The following is a 19,983-nucleotide window of genomic DNA, read 5'->3' as shown; positions in this document are numbered from 1 at the left end:
GTTTGCTCACCTGGCTATGGTGATGATTTCACGAGATAAGTAAACTACTTATGTTGGATGGCATAGTGTTCCTCCTGTTTCAGAATTAGATGCAGCCTGCAAGGGCAAGAAGTAAGGCTTTGATTTTAACATTTCCATAAGCAGGTGAGTAAGAGGTGGGAGCGTTTCTGAGAAGTTGACCTAGATTGCTCTAGGTGTAGTTCACTTCTCTGAAACGGGAACGCTCGGCGCTCAGGGCTATTCACAGGTGTTCACCTTTGCACAGGGCTGCCTGCACCCAACCTAAAGTGATCTGCGTTCATCTTGGGTTTAACCTCAATTCTGACGTTGATTGCCATTTCCAGCAAAGCCGGTTTCCTAGCTGAAGGAAGCCCTTCCCAAAGGGTGAATTCCCTACAGCTTCATTTGTTTAAATTCCTTTAGTGGTCTTTATTACGCAGGGTGTGGTGTTTTGTTTGCCCCCTCTCACCATTTCAAGGTATTAATAATAAGTCAACAAACAAATAACATGCCCCTAGAAAGCAACACTTGGATTTCCTTGGCTGCCCGAGGCATGATCTGGGCTGGTGCAAGGTGGAGATGTTGTGGCCAGCACAAGAGGCGCCTTCGGGGGCAAGGCTGGGGACCAGAGTTCTTGTTGGGGAGGGGACTAGGGACCCTACCCTAGGGTTGGGCCGGGAGGGGAATGCACGGGCAGGGAGGAGGCTAGGGTAGAGCCCGACAGGTCCCAGCAGCTTCCCTCACCCCTCCCCAAGCCTCCCGGGTTTCCCCCCCTGGCTTAGGGTTTCCTGTTTCAGTTCTCGGCGTTCTCCAGCAGCAGGTGCTGGTTTGCCAAGCTCCGCTCCAGTGGCAGCGAAGGAAGTCAAGAGAGCGGAGGGGAGGAACGCGGTACGCAGTGGCTGCAGCGGCTTGGGGCGGGCGGACGGGCAAGAGGGCGAGCAAGGCAGCGAGCGAGGAGCGGGGCGGCGGGCGGCGGAGCCACCGGGCGCCTGAGAGCCGCGGCCCTGGCGTGCAGTCCGCCGGGCGTGCGGGCGAGCCGGCAGCATGGGGGAGCGTCCCGCTCGGCCCGAGCCCTAGCGGCGGCCGCGGCGGCCCGGCGCTAAGGCGAGAGGCGGCCGCCTGGCGGAGGGGGCCCGGGGCCAGCCCGGCTTCCAGAGCATGCCGTGATGGCTGCGGAGAAGACATTGCAGGTGGGTGGCACGGAGGCCCGCGGGGTGTGAGGAGGGTCGGGATGGCCGCGCTAGCCTTTCCTCGTCGCCCTCAGTGCGGTGTGCTTCCGAGCGAGCGGCGCGGGAGGCCCGCGGGGCAGGGGAGGCCGCGCCCGAGAGCGGAGCTCAGGATCCGCCGGAGCCGGAGCCAGAGCCAGAGCCAGAGCGGCCACGCTCAGGGAACTCCAGGCCCAGGCGGCTCCGACCCCCGAGGTCGAGTGGCGCAGCGCCCGCCGCCCGGAACGCTGAGCGGGAAAGCCGAACGCATCCTGCCCGCGGGCGGCGCCAGCCCCCGTGGGGAATTCGACGAGGGGAGGCCGGGCCCGGCGGCCTAGAACGCCGGTCCAGTAGCTCCCGCCCGCCCGAGGGCCAGGGCCAGCGAACATGGAGGCGGGCCCGGGCGCCGCCGAGGGAAACGGACCCACGGCTGTGATCCTGCCGCTCGGACCCTCGCGCGCTCGTGGGGTGAGGCATCACCCGGCATCTCTATCCAGCTCCAGCCATTCGCTTTCATTAGCCATCTCTCCGCCCGTCCTCTGGCGAGTCCTAGGGAAACCAACCTTTCACCCTTCGCCTGATCCCCCGTCCTCAGCCTCCTACCCAAAGCCCGCGCCCATTTCGGCTGGGCTCATTTTTAACTCCCTGTGAGCTACAAGGTGTTACTTAACTTGGAGAAATGAATCCCGCTTTTCCTCCCTACACTGTTTTATCATCCTTTATTGTCTCTGAAAATCCTTACAAACAGCGGTTGCTTCCAAGCACTGATTACTCTGGGTCTCCTGCTGCTTTGGGTATCCGTTAACACTGGGGTTTGTGTTCTCAGTTTTGTGATAAAGAGATGAAGCCGTAATCCACATTTAGGGAAAGTTCTCCTATTGGTTGCAGGACTGTCTTGGAGTATCTCCAGCTCCATCAGATGCTTATTGATTCAGTTTTTTTTTTTTAACCGCCTTAGAATAGATGAAGAGATAATTGGGCCTAAGTGTTGTATATTTAGAAATCTGAGAAAGTTGTACAGTTCTTCACTCATTGCCTTATTGAGATTTTCGACTCTACTTCAAATATAAACAGAAACCAGGAGACAGACGTACCTCACTTTTTTTTTTTTTTTTTTTTTTTTTTTTTTCTGTGTTTCTCTTTCTAGCTCTTTTTTTTTTTTTTTTTTTTTTTTTGACTTTCCAAGAGCCATTTAAAAAGACTACAGCTAGAAGCAGTGGGACACATGCCTGTGATCCCAGCCCTGGGCTAGTACAACAGGATCCTAAGTGTGAGGCCAGCCAGGGCTGGAGAGGAGGATGTATCAAACAAAATCATGGGTACAAGGGTATAACCTAAGTTTGTGTAGTCTCTTACACGTATAAGCAATTGATTTTACTTACAGTTTCTTAAATCTTGGTAGTTTCTGACTTCTGAATAGATGGCCCAAGCCCAAGCCCATGCATTTTTCAGACATTTCCTTCTGTTCTTGCACATCAGCAATGTAAATCTATTCACTTGACAGCACCATAAAGACGTCAAAAATAACCTGTTTGATTGAATCTGAATTTATGACTTGAAATATTTGAATATTTTTCTTGAAGAGTTGCTTTTACTTTCATAGTAAGTTGCAATTCTTCTAGTATCTGACCATTAAGAAGAGTAAACATGCCTTTAGTCCCAACATTTGGGAGGCAGAAGCAGGCAGATCTCTTGAGTTCCAGGCCAGCTTGGTGTCTATTGCAAGTTCTAGGTTAGTCAGGGCTATAATGGTTGCACCCTTGTCTCCAAATAAGCAACAAAACAAAAGAGGAAACATTATAAACAAATAAGCATTTTCTTTTCTCTTTGCTATGTGGGGGCTTGAGTTGGGGACCTACTGCAGCCAGGGTTCTGAGCACTGACTTGGACCCCATAATCAGGTGATTAACAACAAAGAGATCAATATATTTTTTAACTTCTATTTAACCATGAAAGTCTAATGGAACTATTTTGGTGCAATGGAAAATAGAAACTTGGAATGTTTGTGTGGTGGGGGGTGGTGGTGGGGCTTTTATTACTCACTTCCTTTTACCACCTTTTTAAATGATCACAACAAAAATATCCTGTTTTATATTTGGGGCCTCTCTGGAGACATCTTAATGGGTTACAACTGCCAAATTGAACCCCAAGTGGTTAATATAAAATTATCTTTAAAACGTTTTTTTCTAGTCCAAAATTGAATTACCTTGTTACTCTAGCCGAGTTCCATGGTTCTTGCATTTAACTACTGCAGATATCTAAAAGTGTTGCTGTCAGTATATGCTTGGTGATTTGCTTTCTACGTGTAGGAGAGTTGCAATTCTTTTGTATTCTGATTGAAGTTTTTGAAGAAAAAAAAGATGTTGACTGAGTTGTTTTAGAAATATTTTTAATGTTGGAATGTACAATTATAAACTGATCTGCCAGCTGTTGCTCATTTAAAGTTGGTATACTCCTGTTTCATTATTAAATAATTACTTAGGTGTAGAGCAAGAGCCCTAACCTCTGGAGGACTTCTCACTAACAGATAGACCATAATGCTTAATGGAAATCTCTTAAGCACTGTAAGCAAAGAAGTAAAAACTTCAGATTTCGTATAAGGCTTCAAAATTAGGTTCAAGTAGATAGCACAGAGGGAGAGCCATGTCCTAGGACTCTTGGCTAGAAACCAGAGTGGGTGGGCCAGTGTCTGTGGCATGTGGCAGTCATGTGGTATTGTTTGTATTAGGAAGAAAAGTAACAAATGAGTGAATAATTAACATTTCTTGAAGGAAGATTCCAGGTTTAGTTTTTAACCATTGAGAGCCTGGAGTTTGACCTGCACGGTACCGAATATTCCAGAAAAGCTTAGTGTGTTCTAAGTACTAATCGGCCTCATAGGTTTGCAGCAGTTCCTTTCCAGTTAACTATGGTAGGATGACGGTTTCAAAGGTAGCCGTGCTGCATCCCTGTGGTGACAGTATTAAAGTCACTATAACTTTACCATAGATTTGCCTGTTACTGTTAAGGTGGAACAGCACAGCGGCATCGTCCTTCTTGGGAGTTTGTTTTTAAGAAGGCAGACCACTTCCCCATGTGGAGTTATATTGTTTAAAGAGTTGAATCCCTCCTTCTGGTTCCTAGAATAATGTACATCAAGGATTCATTCATTGTATTGATTGTATGTACTTCAATTTTTTTTTTTTGTTTTGGTTTTTGGTTTTTTTGTTTTGTTTTGTTTTGTTTTGAGGCAGGGTTTCTCTGTATTGCCCTGGCTGTCCTGGAACTCACTCTGTAGACCAGGCTGGTCTCCAACTCAGAAATCCGCCTGCCTCTGCCTCCCAAGTGCTGGGATTAAAGGCATGCGCCACCACGCCCAGCAAATATTTTCATTTTTAAAATGTTATTTTATGTAATCATCCTCCTGCTCTCAGGCATTTGTGTTTCCTAATATCAATATCATAATGCTTTTACTGAATAGCTCAGTAAAAATTTGTTTTGTGTCTGTGGTTTAAGAATGTATCTCTAAACATAGTGATAGAAAAGAATACATGTTTTACCACAAGTTGAATTGATATGTAAACCCATTGAGCAAAGAATAAGAAAGCTGCTGGCCAGTGGTGGTGCTCACCTTTAATCCCAGCACTGAGGAGGCAGAGGCAGATGCATTTCTGAGTTCGAAGCCAACCTGGTCTATAGAGCAAGTTCCAGTACAACCAGAGCTGCACCTAGAAATCTTGTCTCGAAAAACAAACAAACAACAAACAAACAAACAAGAAGGTTGATTTCATCGTGCTTTAATTAAAGATTAACTTTAAAAATCTTTGACAGTTGGGTTGGTAAGGTTGCTGCCAAGCCTGAAGACCTGGATTTGATTGATGGGACCAACAAAGTGGAAGGAGAGAATCCGCTCTCACAGGTTGTCCTGTGACCTCAAGTGAGCACTGTAGTGTGCACATATAAATTGATGGTCCAGGTGACCGAGATGTACATAGTTCTGCAGAGTGTCGTTTGTGCGAGGTGTGGTAAATGCCAGGAGCTTTTATGTTGACTCATGTCAGTGACAGGGTTTTCTCTGTCAGTAGCTACTCCTTAGTGATGCTGTCACTCACTTTCTCTAATTTACAGATGACATCAGCTCTGCATTGTGAAACTAGATGGTAGCAAGGCAACCTTGTACCTAAAAAGTCAGTGACTGGGTAGGTCTATCCAACACAAGACTCAGGATCGCTAAGGATGGAGCCCAGCACAACACTGTAGATTTGCTTCAAACATAAAGGGTTTTGTTCATTGGTTTTGGTAATTCCACTTTGTAGTTTTCAAGCTCTGCTAATAATGTATGTGTTACTGTGTCAGAAGTTTGGACACATCTGGTTAAGATACATAGGTTGAAGAAGGAAGGTTTGTATTGTATGGGAAAGTCAGTCATATGCGGCCTCTGACATCAGCCTGCCCTAGCCCTGTCAGTTCTGGTCTCATCCTTAGTAAGAAGCTTAACTTCATTTCTGTTCCTACCCATGAAACCATCAAACACTATCTACTTTGTAGCCTTGCTTTTACTGGGACAAAATAATAAATGAGGGCTGATAAGACTGCTCGGTATGCAAAGGTGCTTGCTTCCAAGCCTGATGTCCGAAATCAAGAACCTACAGAGTGAAGGGAGAAAACTATCTCTCACGGGTGACCTCTGACATTCACAAGCACTACACACACACACACACACACACACACACACACACACACGATACAAAGCATTAAGACACACTTAACAGCATCATTGGTTTGATTGGACAGGAGGTTTTCTTTTGCTTTTTGTTTAATCCCTGACTTTTAATTGTATTGGGAGGATTTGAAGTTGTCAGATGTAAAACTTTTGTAAAATCAAGCTTTTATTGTTACAAATTTGCAAGCTTATATTTTTAGATTTTTCAAAAATCCTTTAAATCTATTACTTTATGTCTTTTAGGATGAAGCTAAAATTAGTTTTTATTCTTAGTCATCTGTACTCATTTCCTATTCAAAATTATGTGGGCTTCATTTTATCCTCTTCTGAGATTTACTCTGTTTCAGACTTGGCTTTTACTTCATAATTTATTTTAATTGTTTCATACACTTACATTGAATGGTTTGCTCATATAATTGAAGCCATCTCACTGCAACTTACACTTTTTAAATATTTGTGTCATTTTCTTTGGCCTGATTGAGTTGATTTTAGGCATTACTTTCTGGGAGTTTAGTTATAATTTTAAGATGACTAGTACAGCTATAAACAACTTGAAATGTACAATAAATGGTCTTTATAGATGAAATGTTCCTGGTTTTGCTAAGACAAAACAAGTACCTGGAGTAGCATAGAAGTCGTGAGTTTAGTCTGTCCAAGACCACATGAAGGGCTCACTCAATAAACGGGGATATTCTTAATGCTATCAATTATTTTTTACTACTTCAACCTATCTTTTAAAATTAAAATTGCAGTGTGATATTTTGGCATATTTTATCACATTTGTAAAACATAGAAAAGGTGTAAAATAATAATGAAAACATCTATAATTCTCACCTAAAGATAACTTAAAATGTTAGACTCCTTGTTTTTACTTTAAAATTCCTTTAATCATTACAAGCACATCCTTCAAAACCATGTATGAACATTACAGTTTCTGCTCTTCATATTCCTTTAAGGGATTCTTCTTACTGCCTGGATGACATTGAAAATAATAAAATATTACAATTTGATTTTTTTAAAAAAAGACTCAAGGTTAGAAAAGAGAAAGAAACATTAAAACTGATATCACAAACATAAAAAGAGATTACTTGGGCTTATTATGAAAAACGATAGGCTACCAACTAGGAAAGCCAAAGAGAAATGGATACATTTCTGGACACACAGATTTTGATAGAATTTTTCCCCATAATAAACAATTGAGGGACAAATGTCTCTGTATAGAGCTCTGTGCCTACAGTGCCTTCATTATGAATTTCATTTTTATCTTTGTCATTCTAAAATCATGTGCATGTATGTGAGTTTATACACACAAGTGTACAGATGTCTCCAGAGATCAGAAGAAATGTCAGATGCCCTAGAGCTGGAGTCAGAGGCACCTGACTGGTGAAAGTCACCTGAACTGAGTGCTGGAAGCTGATCTCAGGTCCTTTAACTGCTGAAGCAACTCTCCAACCCATATTTTAAACACACTGTCTGGCACGTGATCACAGCAGCTGACCTCTAGAGAAGGTATACTAGTTAGCATTCCTGTCAGCAGCACATGACTGTCCATTCCCATGCAGCTATCAGTGTCTATGCACACAGTCTGGTCGATTTGCCAGTGTGAGCGGATATAGTGCTTGGGAGCTGATTTTTACAGTCAGGAAACCAGACTGAGCTCCCAATGTGCTGCCGCATGGCATCTGTGTGCTCTGGGCCACATTTCAGTTTTGTTTCCTTAAGTCTCAGTTTTCTCATCTATCTATAAAATGGTGATAGTAACAGACAGCAGTTAGGATATGACCGTGTAGTATGACTGTTGGGAAGGACTGCCCTTAGCTGTTATAGTTATTAGGAACAGCTTCTCATTATCCATACTATGGTGATATGGGCACCCCATGATTTGAAACCAGAAATGCTCCAAAATGCAACTCTTGAGTATTAACATAATACCCCAAGTAAGAAATTGCATGCCATGAGAACATACTTGATGAATCACTTGATGGGGTGATTAGAATGTTATGTAATTAACCATATGTTCAATATGTAATAACCCCTTACTCAACTTGTTACATTTGTTATCTCCCCTTTTTTAAATTGGATATTTTATTTATTTACATTTCAAATGTTCTCCCCTTTCTTGGTTTCCCCTCTGCAAACCCTTATCCCATCCCCCTTAGCCTGCCTCTATGTTGGTGCTCCCCCACCCATCCACCTACTCCCACCCGACTCACCGCCATAGCATTCCTCTACACTGGAGCATCAAGCCTTCACAGGACCAAGGACCTCCCCTCCCATTGATGCAAGATATGGTCTGTATGACATCTGTCCAGGATCTTCTAGCTTTCATAGTCTCTGCTGAGAAGGCTGTAGTTCTGATAGATCTGCCTTTATATGTTAGTTGACCTTTTTCCCTTACTGCTTTTAATATTTTTTCTCTGATTTGTGCATTTGGTGTTTTGATTATTATGTGATGGGAAGAATTTCTTTTCTGGTACAGCCTATTTGGAGTTCTGTAGACTTCTTGCATGTTTATGGGCATCTCTTTCTTTAGGTTAGGAAAGTTTTTTTCTATAATTTTGTTGAACATATTTACTGGCTTTTAAAGTTGGGAATCTTCACTCTCTTCTATACCTATTATCCTTAGGTTTGGTCTTCTTATTGTGTCCTGGATTTCCTGGATGTTTTGGTTTAGGAGCTTTTGGCTTTTTGCATTTTTTTTTGACTGTTGTGTCAATGTTTTCTATGTTATCTTCTGCACCTGAAATTCTCTCTTCTAGCTCTTGTATTCTGTTGGTGATGCTTGCATCTATGACTCCTGATCTCTTTCCTAGGTTTTCTAACTCTAGATTGTCTCCATTTGTAATTTCTTTATTGTTTCTATTTCCAATATTAGATCCTAGACAGTTTTATTCAACTCCTTCACCTGTTTATGTTTTCCTGTAATTCTTTAAGGGATTTTTGTGTTTCCTCTTTAAGGGCTTCTTGCTGTTTACCTGTGTTCAGTATTTATTTAAGGGACTTATGTCCTTTCAAAAGTCCCTTATCATCATCATCATCATGAGATGTGATTTTAAATCAGAGTCTTGCTTTTCTTGTATGTTGGGGTATCTAGGTCTCGATGTGGTGAGAAAACTGGTTTCTGATGATGCCAACTATCCTTGTGTTTATGTTGCTTATGTTCTTGCCCTTGCCTCTCGCCATCTAGTTATCTGTTGTGTTAGCTGGTTTTGCTGTCTCTGACTGTGGCTTGTCACTCCTGCAATCCTGTGTGTTAGTACTCCAGGGAGACCAGTTTTTTTCTGGGAGGAATTTGGGTATGAAGAGCTGTGGCACTCCAGGGTGCAGAGGATCCTCTGCCGGTCTGTTCCATGTTTCCTGTGTCCTAATGGCTCTGGACGGGTCCTTCTTGGGCTAGGAATTTGAACAGAAGTGGTGATCTTACCTGTGCTCACAGGTGAGTCATACTCCTGGGAGACCAGCTCTCTCCCAGCAGTATTTGGGTATGGAGCGCAGTAGCATGGGATCAGCTCTGGGCGCAGACCTTGTTATCTCTTTAAAGTGAAATGCTCAGTTACTGCACAAATGCCGGTTCCATACAGACACACTCATTTACTAAATCGTTGCTTCCCCTACAGCCTTAGCCGTTGTTTACCAAGCCCAACAGGTTAAAAAGTTTTCCTAAGAGAAAGAAATGGGGTTAGTAGGGGCTGGAGAGATGGCTCAGCAGTTAAGAGCACTGACTGCTTTTCCAAAGGTTCTGAGTTCAATTCCCAGCAACCATGTGGTTACTCACAACAATTTGTAATGGGATCTGATGCCCTCTCCTGGTGGATCTGAAGACAGCAACAGTGTACTCACATTTGAAAAAGAAAAAAAGTACCCTTTATTTTTTTACATAACATATTCAAATTTCTTCCAAAAGAGACTTTGTAACCTGTCTCAGTCACTGAGCATGTCTCTCATGACAGGCATGCAAATTAGTGAACTGATGAATCTATTGGCTACTGACTTAAACCTCCATTGGCTTTGGATTGCAAATCTTTCCCCTTGTTATTTTCTCACTTTTCATCAAAGTATTACTTTAAAGCTGTTACTTGTACAGACTTGCAATAAAATTTAATTAACTAGGTACCATATAATTTATATGACCTGGATTTCAGTTAAATGACTATCAGTAGGATAAGCTTTTAAGTCATTGTTTGATTTCTTGCAAGTCAAAATGATTCTTTGGGGATATTTTTAAATACATGATTTTATCCAGTAGTAATATCTGGGGGAACTATTATGGCTTTAATTTTCAATAGTTAATTTGTCGGCCCATGAGGCAAGCTAACTGAAGAGTATGGCAAGACAGCAGCGTATTGCTTTAGGAGACATCGTGGGTAGAAATGACAAGGTTAGTTAGACCATACTGTAGGAAGGAATGGCTGTTCTTGTCTGTCTCCAGCCATGTAGTCTACAGGAAACTTTTAGCATCTCCCATCTGAGTCTTTAAACGGAAAGGAATGGTGCTGTTTAAAGGAAGCACCAGTTTCCTCTTAGGCACTTGCTTTATCCTCTTGTAATTGTGATTTCATTGCTTCTCTCCACCAGTGTCCCTGCCCCTGATAGGGTCTCACTATGGCCTTTGGCTGTCCTGGAACTCATGGTATACACCAGGCTGGACTCAAGCTCACAAAGATCCACCTGCCTCTGCCTCCCTAGTGCTAGGATTAAAGGACTGCAGCACCACACCTGGTCCATTTACAGCCTCCCATATTCCTGCCCACCAGTAAATCAATGTATTTCTTTTAAATTGGTAGTTGCCAACAATTTTCATGCATATTTTTCACCAGTTACCAACATTTTCTCATTAACATCACTAGCTAGAGTCTTTTGTGACATCGTAATCATTTTTTTAACAATATACTGTGTCTTAGGCTTTTCTGAACTAAATGTTACCTCTTTTTCCCTCGAGAAACATCGCTCTAGATTATTTTTGTTTTACAAATTAATAGGATGATATCACAAACAAAGGAATATAATAGGGCATGTGGGCTCTGAGGGCATTTGATTTTGTGGCTCTGTAAATGGAAGAACAGCTTGCAAGGTACGATAATAGACTTCTCCTGAAGGATGTTCTTTTTTCTGTATTAATAAGAAGAGAACTTTAGAGTTATTTCCGTGTGATGTAAGTAGTATGAGCTGTTTGATTCCTTGGCTCTTTAAACAAGTGGTATGTGGGACCCAATGAGAGCTGTTGCTTGCATGCTATCCTTTTGTCTAGGTTAATAGAGAGAACCTTTATTATTATCTACTGAGAATATGAAATAAAGAGTGTAAATCAAGCATTCTACTTTTTGTACTGACGTTTCCCTTACAAACAGTTTTAAGGATAGGCTTCTGCCTCTCCTCTGTGGCAGGTACTATTACAAGTTACTGTATGTATTAATCCCACTGGTCCTTGTAACAACCCTGTTCTAGAAATCATGCTGAAGATCTGAGAGACTATGAGCAGCTTCTCTAGGTACAAGGTTAGTTCCAGGCAGCAGGTTTGATGCTCTTGTGGCTCTTATACTCTAAATTGTAAATGTGTAAGTTATTCTAGCCTTGCTCATCCTCTTCTCATTAGATTCCTGCTGTAGCAAAGCGTACCCTAGGACTTACAGTAAGTATTCAGAGACAAAACCAGTGAATCATGTCTAGAAATAGAGGCACCTAAATAGCAACAAGTGATTCCATCTGCTCCTATTGCACTGAGAGATAGTGTTGAATGAAATAACCACATCTCTTTTTAAGTCTGAGGCCTGTGTGTAGCAAATGGATAAGTTACAGAAAATGACAAGTCCTCCCCTCATGTTTATATGTTAGAAAACCTAGTAGCTTATTCATATTTGAGATAACTTAGAACATACAGGATTGTGTTTGGTGTTGAGGTAGGAGTTCATTATGTAGGAGTTCACTGGAACTCATGACCCATTGACCTCTGCCTCTAGTATCTGAACTACTACTAATAGATCATTTTAATACAACCAACATTCCTGGTTTTCTTCCTAATATATTTTTATAACTGATTTTTACAAGAAAGTACATAGTGTGTTGCACATGTGATATGAAAATATAATTAATACTTACTGACTGTGTTATTATGCATCTAATACTAGTCTAAGGGTTTGATCATTAAATTTTAAAATAAACCATATTATATGCCATTATTTTCCACAACTGGGGATAACCAGGCATGGAGAGATTAATTTGCCCACGACCTTAGGTAGGTCGATACATGGGTAAGTAGACAGACAAACACACACACACACACACACACACACACACACATGTACTCTCTTAGTGAACTATTAGTACATATAATCTTCCATCAAATGTGTGCATACTTGTGATCACATTTAAATATCATATGTAGCATCTAAAAACTTGGTCATTCCTCTTACACTATATCAGGGTCAACATATACTCATGTATGTACACAAGGCTCATGCACACACATACACACACATTGTTCTTTTATATTACAATATGACTAGTTAAAAGTTAAGGTGCAGGTATAAAAGTTGGGTGGGAAGAGGCACTCTGATTCTTTTACATTGTAATATGTGTCTGTGTATTCCATATATATATATATATATATATATATATATATATATATATATCTGAGTTGATATATATATCAAGAGTCTCAGATAAGCACTGACAAGTTGAGTTGTAGTTCACTAAAGTTTCATGTATAACAAGTATTTTCTAAGACATTAACAACAGCTAGTCATGTTATAGAAGTTCAAAGGAGTTGGGGATCTTTAAACATTAAGATCTTATGGAAAGCTGGGTGTGGTGGCGCACACCTTTGATCCCAGCACTCAGGAGGCAGAGGCAGGCGGATTTCTGAGTTAGAGGCCAGCCTGGTCTACAAAGTGAGTTCCAGGACAGCCAGGGCTACACAGAGAAACCCTGTCTCAAAAACAAAAACAAACAAAAACAAATCTTACGGAAAAGTGAGCTTTGGATTTGACTTAGGATGATGGCTGTGGTCATAATAAGAGCACCTCAGGCAGATCTCTTTTTTTCTTAAATATTTTATTGTTTAAATGCATTTTATACATCAAACATATTAATAATTTTGAGTATTTTGAGAGTCAAATTATAGATAAAAAATTTGTTCAACTTTTATATTCATATTTTTCATACCCTAAAAATATCATTAATGAACATTTAATACTATCCATAACTGAGGATCCTATATATAATGTTGAATACTAAATTGTTTCAAAATATACAGAAAATTTTGGGGGAATTAAGTATATTAAAGAGCATAAAATATTAAAAATAAATCATTACAAAATATATTTAAAAACCCTTATATAATACTACATGACCTAGTGAGAGACTATTTAAAATACATTATATATCTGTGTATATTGTCTACTATAGGTTTACTTTAAAAAGATTATCAGTGTTTCCAGGACAGAAGTTATTTTATCAGTAAGTATATTTTAAAAATTTCAAAATAGCAAAAACTCTTTGAAGCTAAACATTAAGAAAATGCTGATTTCAAGCACAAGGAGAAGAGTTGTCAATAATATTTCCATGATGTTTGTAGAACATGATTTTAATATTTTTAGGATGAAATGTTCTATAAATATCTGTTAGATCCATTTGGTTCTTAACTTCTGTTAGTTTCACTGTGTCTCTGTTTAGTTTCTGTTTCCATGATCTGTCCATTGCTGAGAGTGGGGTGTTAAGAGTGGGGGGTTGAACTCTCCCACTATTATTGTATGGGGTGTGATGTGTGCTTTGAGATTTAGTAAAGTTTCTTTTATGAATGTGGGTGCCCTTGCATTTGGAGCATTAATGTTCAGAATTGAGAGTTCATCTTGGTAGATTTTTCCTTTGACCAGTATGAAGTGTTCTTCCTTATCTTTTTTTGATAACTTTTGGTTGAAAGTTGATTTTATTTGATATTAGAATGACTACTCCAGCTTGTTTCTTGGGACGATTTGCTTGGAAAATTATTTTCCAGCCTTTTACTCTGAGGTAATATCTGTCTTTGTCACTGAGGTGTGTTTCCTGTATTCAGCAAAATGCTGGGTCCTGTTTATGTATCCAGTCTGTTAGTCTATGTCTTTTGAAAGGGGAATTGAGTCCATTGATGTTAAGAGATATTAAGGAAAAATGATTGTTACTTCTTGTTATTTTTGTTGTTAGAGGTGGAATTATGTTTGTGTGGCTATCTTCTTTTGGGTTTGTTGAAAGATAGCTTTCTTGCTTTTTTCTAGGATGTTGTTTCCCTCCTTGTGTTGGTGTTTTCTATCTTTTATCCTTTGTGGGGCTGGATTTATGGAAAGATATTATATAAATTTGGTTTTGGCATGGAATATCATGTTTTCTCCAAAATTAAGAGTTTTGTTGGGTATAGTAGCCTGGGCTGGCATTTGTATTCTCTTAGAATCTGTATGACATCTGCCCAGGATCTTCTAGCTTTCATAGTCTCTGCTGAGAAGAATGATATAATTCTGATAGGTTTGCCTTTATATGTTAGTTGACCTTTTTCCCTTACTGCGTTTAATATTTTTTCTTTGTTTAGTGCATTTGGTGTTTTGATTATTATGTGATGGGAAGAATTTATTTTCTGGTCCAGTCTATTTGGAGTTCTGTAGACTTCTTGTATGTTCATGGGCATTCGTTCTTTAGGTTAGGGAAGTTTTCTTCTATAATTTTGTTGAACATATTTGCTGGCCCTTTGAGTTGGGAATCTTCACTCTCTTCTATACCTATTATCCTTAGGTTTTGTCTTCTCATTGTGTCTTGGATTTCCTGGATGTTTTGGGTTAGGAGCTTTTTGCCTTTTGCATTTTCTTTGACTGTTGTGTCAATGTTTCTATGTTATCTTCTGCACTTGAGATTCTCTCTTCTATGTCTTGTATTCTGTTGGTGATGCTTGCATCTATGACTCCTGATCTCTTTCCTAGGTTTTCTAACTCCAGGGTTGTCTCCCTTTGTGATTTCTTTATTTTATTTTTTTGGTTTTTCGAGACAGGGTTTCTCTGTATAGCCCTGGCTGTCCTGGAACTCACTTTGTAGACCAGGCTGGCCTTGAACTCAGAAATCCGCCTGCTTCTGCCTCCTGAGTGCTGGGATTAAAGGCGTGTGCCACCAGGCCCTGCTCTGTGATTTCTTTATTGTGTCTATTCCCATTTTTAGGTCTTGGATGGTTTTGTTCATTTCCTTTGCCTGTTTGTTTGTGTTTTCCTGTAATGTAAGGGATTTTTGTATTTCATTTTTAAGGGCTTCTAGCTGTTTTATCTGTATTCTCCTGTATTTCTTTAAGGAGTTATTTAGGTCCTTCTTAAAGTCCTCCATCACCATCATGAGAAGTGATTTTAGATCCAGATCTTACTCTTCTGGTGTGATGCTGTATCCAGGACTTGCTATGGTGGGAGAATTCGGTTCTGATGATGCCAGGTGACCTTGGTTTCTGTTGCTTATGTCTTACGCTTGCTTCTTGTCATCTGATTATCTCTAGTGCTACCTGCCCTTGCTAGATCTGACTGGATCCTGTCCTTCCTATAATCCTGGTTGTGTCAGAGTTCAGCTGTCTCTGTGATCCTGTGTTTCTGTGTTCCTGTGATCCTGGGTGTGTCAGAGCTCCTGGGAGTCAAGCTGTTTCTGGGACCCTGAGATCCTGGTGTGACCAAGATCCTGGGATCCTTGGTCCTGAGCATGTTAGAGAGCCTGGGAGTGGAGCTTCTTCTGGGTGCTATGGGACTGGCTATGGAGTTTGCACCCAAGGTGCACTCAGGGCACCGGCCCAGACAGGAAGGAACCCATGCTATTGGTCAAACAGAGTTTCTGGGCTCCCAGGTTCTGCTGATCCCAGTTACTTCCAGTGTACCCATGCTATTGGTCAAACAGAGTTTCTGGGCTCCCAGGTTCTGCTGATCCCAGTTACTTCCAGTGTTGGGGCAGATGTTGTGCCCTCACCTCTGATCCTATGATCCTGGGAGTGTTAGAGCACCTGGGAGTGGATCCTCCTCTCTCGGGCAGATCTTTTAACTTCTGCATCTTTGTTTTTGCTGTCTCTTTACTACAAGTAAAACAAAAAGTACGACTATAGGGCCAGAGGAAGCCCAAGTCATAGACAGAGTCTTGAATACAAAGACAATTAGCAACTTCTTATTTGAAGCTGTTTATCTGTGTAGCCTAAAAATGATGTCATTGGAAGCAATTTTGTCAGGAAGGACACTTAGGGGTAATTAAGGAGATGAAATTAAGAGTCAAGCTTTCTAAGCCTGAGGGGAGGGTATTCTTTGCCCACCTGGAGGTTTTTTATATTCAGGAGGAGGAAAAAGATGAGAAGAGAAAACAACCAGGATTTAATTAACTAGAACTTAATGAAACAGATGAAAAATGGACAGAGGGTGAATAGTTTCTAGAATGCCCCAGTTGTAGCAGGGAAGAGTTCCTAAATCAGGCGAGAACCACCACACGGTTCACATGTGAATGCAAACCTGTGTTGTGTTTTCCAAGGCTGAATGGTTTTTGAATGTTTTAGCCCTGAAACATGGGCCGTCTTTTGATTTAATGTTATTAGCTACCACTTTTTTCCCTTCTGCTTCTGTTAATATCACCTCATCAGATAACCTTCAGCCCACTCTAAGTAACTCTAAGAGAACTGCCAATTACAGCCCCATATACCTCTGGCCACACTTTTTGGGTGAAAGAATGAACTCATGACCCAAACCTGCATTTGTAAGATTGTGTCAGGAATTTGAATAGCCGTCCCAGAGGCATCAGATGAAAGCATTCCAGAAACCTGACAGGTCAAACCTGGAGTTCTGTCCTGGTCTTTGGCCTTCTAGAAAGTTTAAAAGTTGAATTCTTTTTTTGATCCTTGTCTTAGTCAGGGTTACTATCGCTGTCATGAAACAGCATGACCAAAGCAACTTGAGGAGGAAAGGGTTTGTTTGGTTTGCATAATACAAGCCAAGGACCACTGAAGGAAGCCAAAGTAGGAATTCAAGCCAGGAAGGAACTTGGAGGCAGAAGCTGATGCAGAGGCCAAGGAGGGATGCTGCTTACTGCCTTGCCCCATGGCTTGCTCAGCCTGCCTCCTTACAGAATCAAGAACCACTAGTTTGGGGATGACACCACCCACAATGCTCTGGGCTGCTCCCACATCACGCACATCAATCATTATTAAGAAAATGTTCCACAGACTTGCCTACAGCCTGATCTTATGGAGGCATTTTCTCAAAAGAGGTTCCCCTCTCACCAATTACTCTAAAGCCTTTATCAGGTGGACATAAAATTAGCCAGTGTAAGCCTGTAAGCTTTTTATAAAATTTATTTTTCTTTAAAAGTTTGTTTTTCCTGTGGATAAAGATTTTTAAAAATACACATTGGTTGTTTCTTATTATGTGGTGTGGTTGTCTTTGAGACACCATCTCATTCTGACGCCCAGGTCAGCCATGAGCTCAGCGTTTTCCCTTCCCAGTGCTAGGATAACAGCTATAAACCCCTGCACCTAATTTCTTACTCCCTTTGTTCTTTCTACTTTTATTTGCTGTTGGTATATTGGGGTTACTTTTAGGATCAAATAAGTCTTATACCAAAGATTTTATACTTCATTCTTGGTATGGATTGGGGAAGATGTTTTTATTATAAAACAGTACTGTATTTTTTTATTAATCATTTCATTCATTTACATTTCAGGCCAGTATTGTTTTTTTGGTGTTTATTTTATTTTATTTTATTTTTTATGGCTTGAAAGGAAGATGTGTCTTGATTATTTTAACCTACTTCTCTATCCGCCAACCATGGTTAACAGTGAGAATTGCCAATTACTTCACTGAAGAAGTGGGAGCAGAGGATGTGTTTGGAATCTGAGCTCTGCACTGTGGTCCAGCAGGCTATTTCCATTGGTTTTGTTTCCATCTGAATTGTAATGAATTAGTGTGTTTTGTTGTTTGCTTACTTTACTGTGTGAGGTGTGGAATTTGCAGGTCCAGCTGGCCTCCAGTTTGGGGTTCTCCCACCTGCACATCCTGAGAGCTGAGACGGTGGGCAGGTGTCACTACATCTGGCCTCTTAGCATATTGATGGCCAGCCAATATGATTATTGTTAGGTTATAAGCTTTTTTAATATAAAATCATTTATATTTGATGATTTTCCTTACTGATTACAGCTAATACTTCTTACAGTTGTTAAATACAGGATGTACTTTATTATATTTTTGGTTGGATTATACTCAGGGCCAGATGCAAACATAAACTATGTTGAAGTTTTCATCCTGTGCCTCCTCTTCCTGGTCTTCTCTGGGCAAAGGAACTTAGGAGAATGTATATTTCTTCAGAACATTCTAGAATCACCATATAAACAGTGATATCAGCTCTTGGCATATAGTTGATACTTTCTTTTAACTGATACTATGCAGTAGTTTATATTTAGTTCATATAGTTAGTATTCTCAGTGTTGTGCTCAAGGTTTTAGATAACACTCAGAAAAATAGTTTCATGGATGGAAGATCTCATGCCTTCTGTACTGGCTAGTTTTGTGTCAACTTGACACAGCTGGAGTTATCACAGAGAAAGGAGCTTCAGTTGAGGAAATGCCTCCATGAGATCCAACTGTAAGGCATTTTCTCAATTAGTGATCAGGGGGGAAAGGCCCCTTGTGGGTGGTGCCATCTCTGGGCTGGTAGTCTTGGGTTCTATAAGAGAGCAGGCTGAGCAAGCCAAGGGAGGCAAGCCAATAAAAAACATCCCTCCATGGCCTCTGCATCAGCTCCTGCTTTCTGACCTGCTTGAGTTCCAGTCCTGACTTCTTTGGTGATGAACAGCAGCATGGCAGTGTAAGCCGAATAAACCCTTTCCTCCCCAACTTTGCTTCTTGGTCATGATGTTTGTGCAGGAATAGAAACCCTGACTAAGACACCTTCCTAACTAAAATGCTCAGATGTAGCTATTAGTACCCAGTTTATGTTTTTTAAACTATGTATATAAGTTATCTTTTATTTGGATGGTTAGTTCATTTTTTTACACCCTGAGAAATAACAAATTTGGCTAAAATTTTATCTTGTAACTTTCGGGCACAATTGGGAGATTTTGATAGGATAATCTTCCATGCTGTTGCTGTCAATCAGAATCCAGAGTGCTCATATATTAAAGAGAAAGGTAACACACTGGGAAAGATAACAGTCAGTGTGAGTCACCTCTGGCCAAGAGACTGGCTTCCAAGCACAGCCTCCAGGCACCTTTGCATCACTTTCCTGCTTCACCACAGTACAAGGCCTGATATCAAATGATAGATTCACCCTTCGAATTGACAGTTGTGGGGAACACCAAAAGCTGAGCTGGCTCCTTTTCTCTGTGTTACTTTGTCTTGTTTCTGTCATATAAGTCTTTTGCAATGACCCAAACAGAGCTCGTAAGGATCAGCTGTTTTTATTTGTCCTGCAATGGGAAGGCCTATGTCACTAAAAATGGCAGATTGGGCCCTTTTCACCTACAGATGTTTTAATGTGCTTAACATTATCCAATACTGGCAAGCAAGAGGGTATAAATATCACAGCAGGATCTGATTAGTTTTTTCAGATCACTGCCCTTATTTGCTGTTTGAAAAAAAGCTTAATCCAGTGCTGTAGCTCAGGCTTCCTGCTGCGCCCTGGGGTAGCTTTCCTTCTTTGTGATTCCTCCCCTCTAGCATTAAAGCTATAAACTAGTAACTATGGTAGCAAGTGATAAAGAAAAGGAGAAAGCTAAGGGACATGTAATTGTCCATTCAGACTAGGTAGTTTCCTTTGACAAACAAAAGGAAAAGGCCTTAATATTAATATTAGTACTGTTCTCACCATGTCTTCTGCTTGGGTTTTTGGTTGGAGCTGTAATTACTGTGCATGGATTTATGCTGTCCTCATCATATTTATCTGGTTTAGGCCTTATTGCTTTCAGAGTTGATACCTTTTTTCCCACTTTTTAAAAGAGCTCTGGGGATGGAAGGAGGTAGAGATGGATCCCAATTTTCCTCATTTCTGTGATACACGTTTCCCCAAAGTGAGGCTTTGCGTTCTGTGTACTTGACCTAGTAATTTGCAATAAACTGTG

General features: G+C 40.9%; 1 protein-coding gene across 2 annotated transcripts in view; it reads left to right on the top strand.

Moving 5' to 3' along the window:
- The first annotated feature begins 967 nt into the window (after nt 1–967).
- Nucleotides 968–19,983, top strand: part of Zc3h12c (zinc finger CCCH-type containing 12C) — a 60,251-nt gene continuing 41,235 nt past the window's right edge. The window contains exon 1 of one of the 2 annotated variants that reach the window (XM_029481638.1): nt 968–1,190. In XM_029481638.1, the coding sequence (XP_029337498.1) occupies nt 1,167–1,190 (24 nt within the window). In that variant the 5' untranslated portion in view covers nt 968–1,166. Of the gene's footprint in view, nt 1,191–1,493; nt 1,674–19,983 lie in introns of those variants that run through there. The other variant, XM_021171199.2, reaches the window with a different exon arrangement.

This window comes from Mus caroli, chromosome 9 (assembly GCF_900094665.2).
Source record: "Mus caroli chromosome 9, CAROLI_EIJ_v1.1, whole genome shotgun sequence".
Classification (NCBI taxonomy): domain Eukaryota; kingdom Metazoa; phylum Chordata; class Mammalia; order Rodentia; family Muridae; genus Mus; species Mus caroli.
This window is presented reverse-complemented; position numbering and strand designations above follow the sequence as displayed.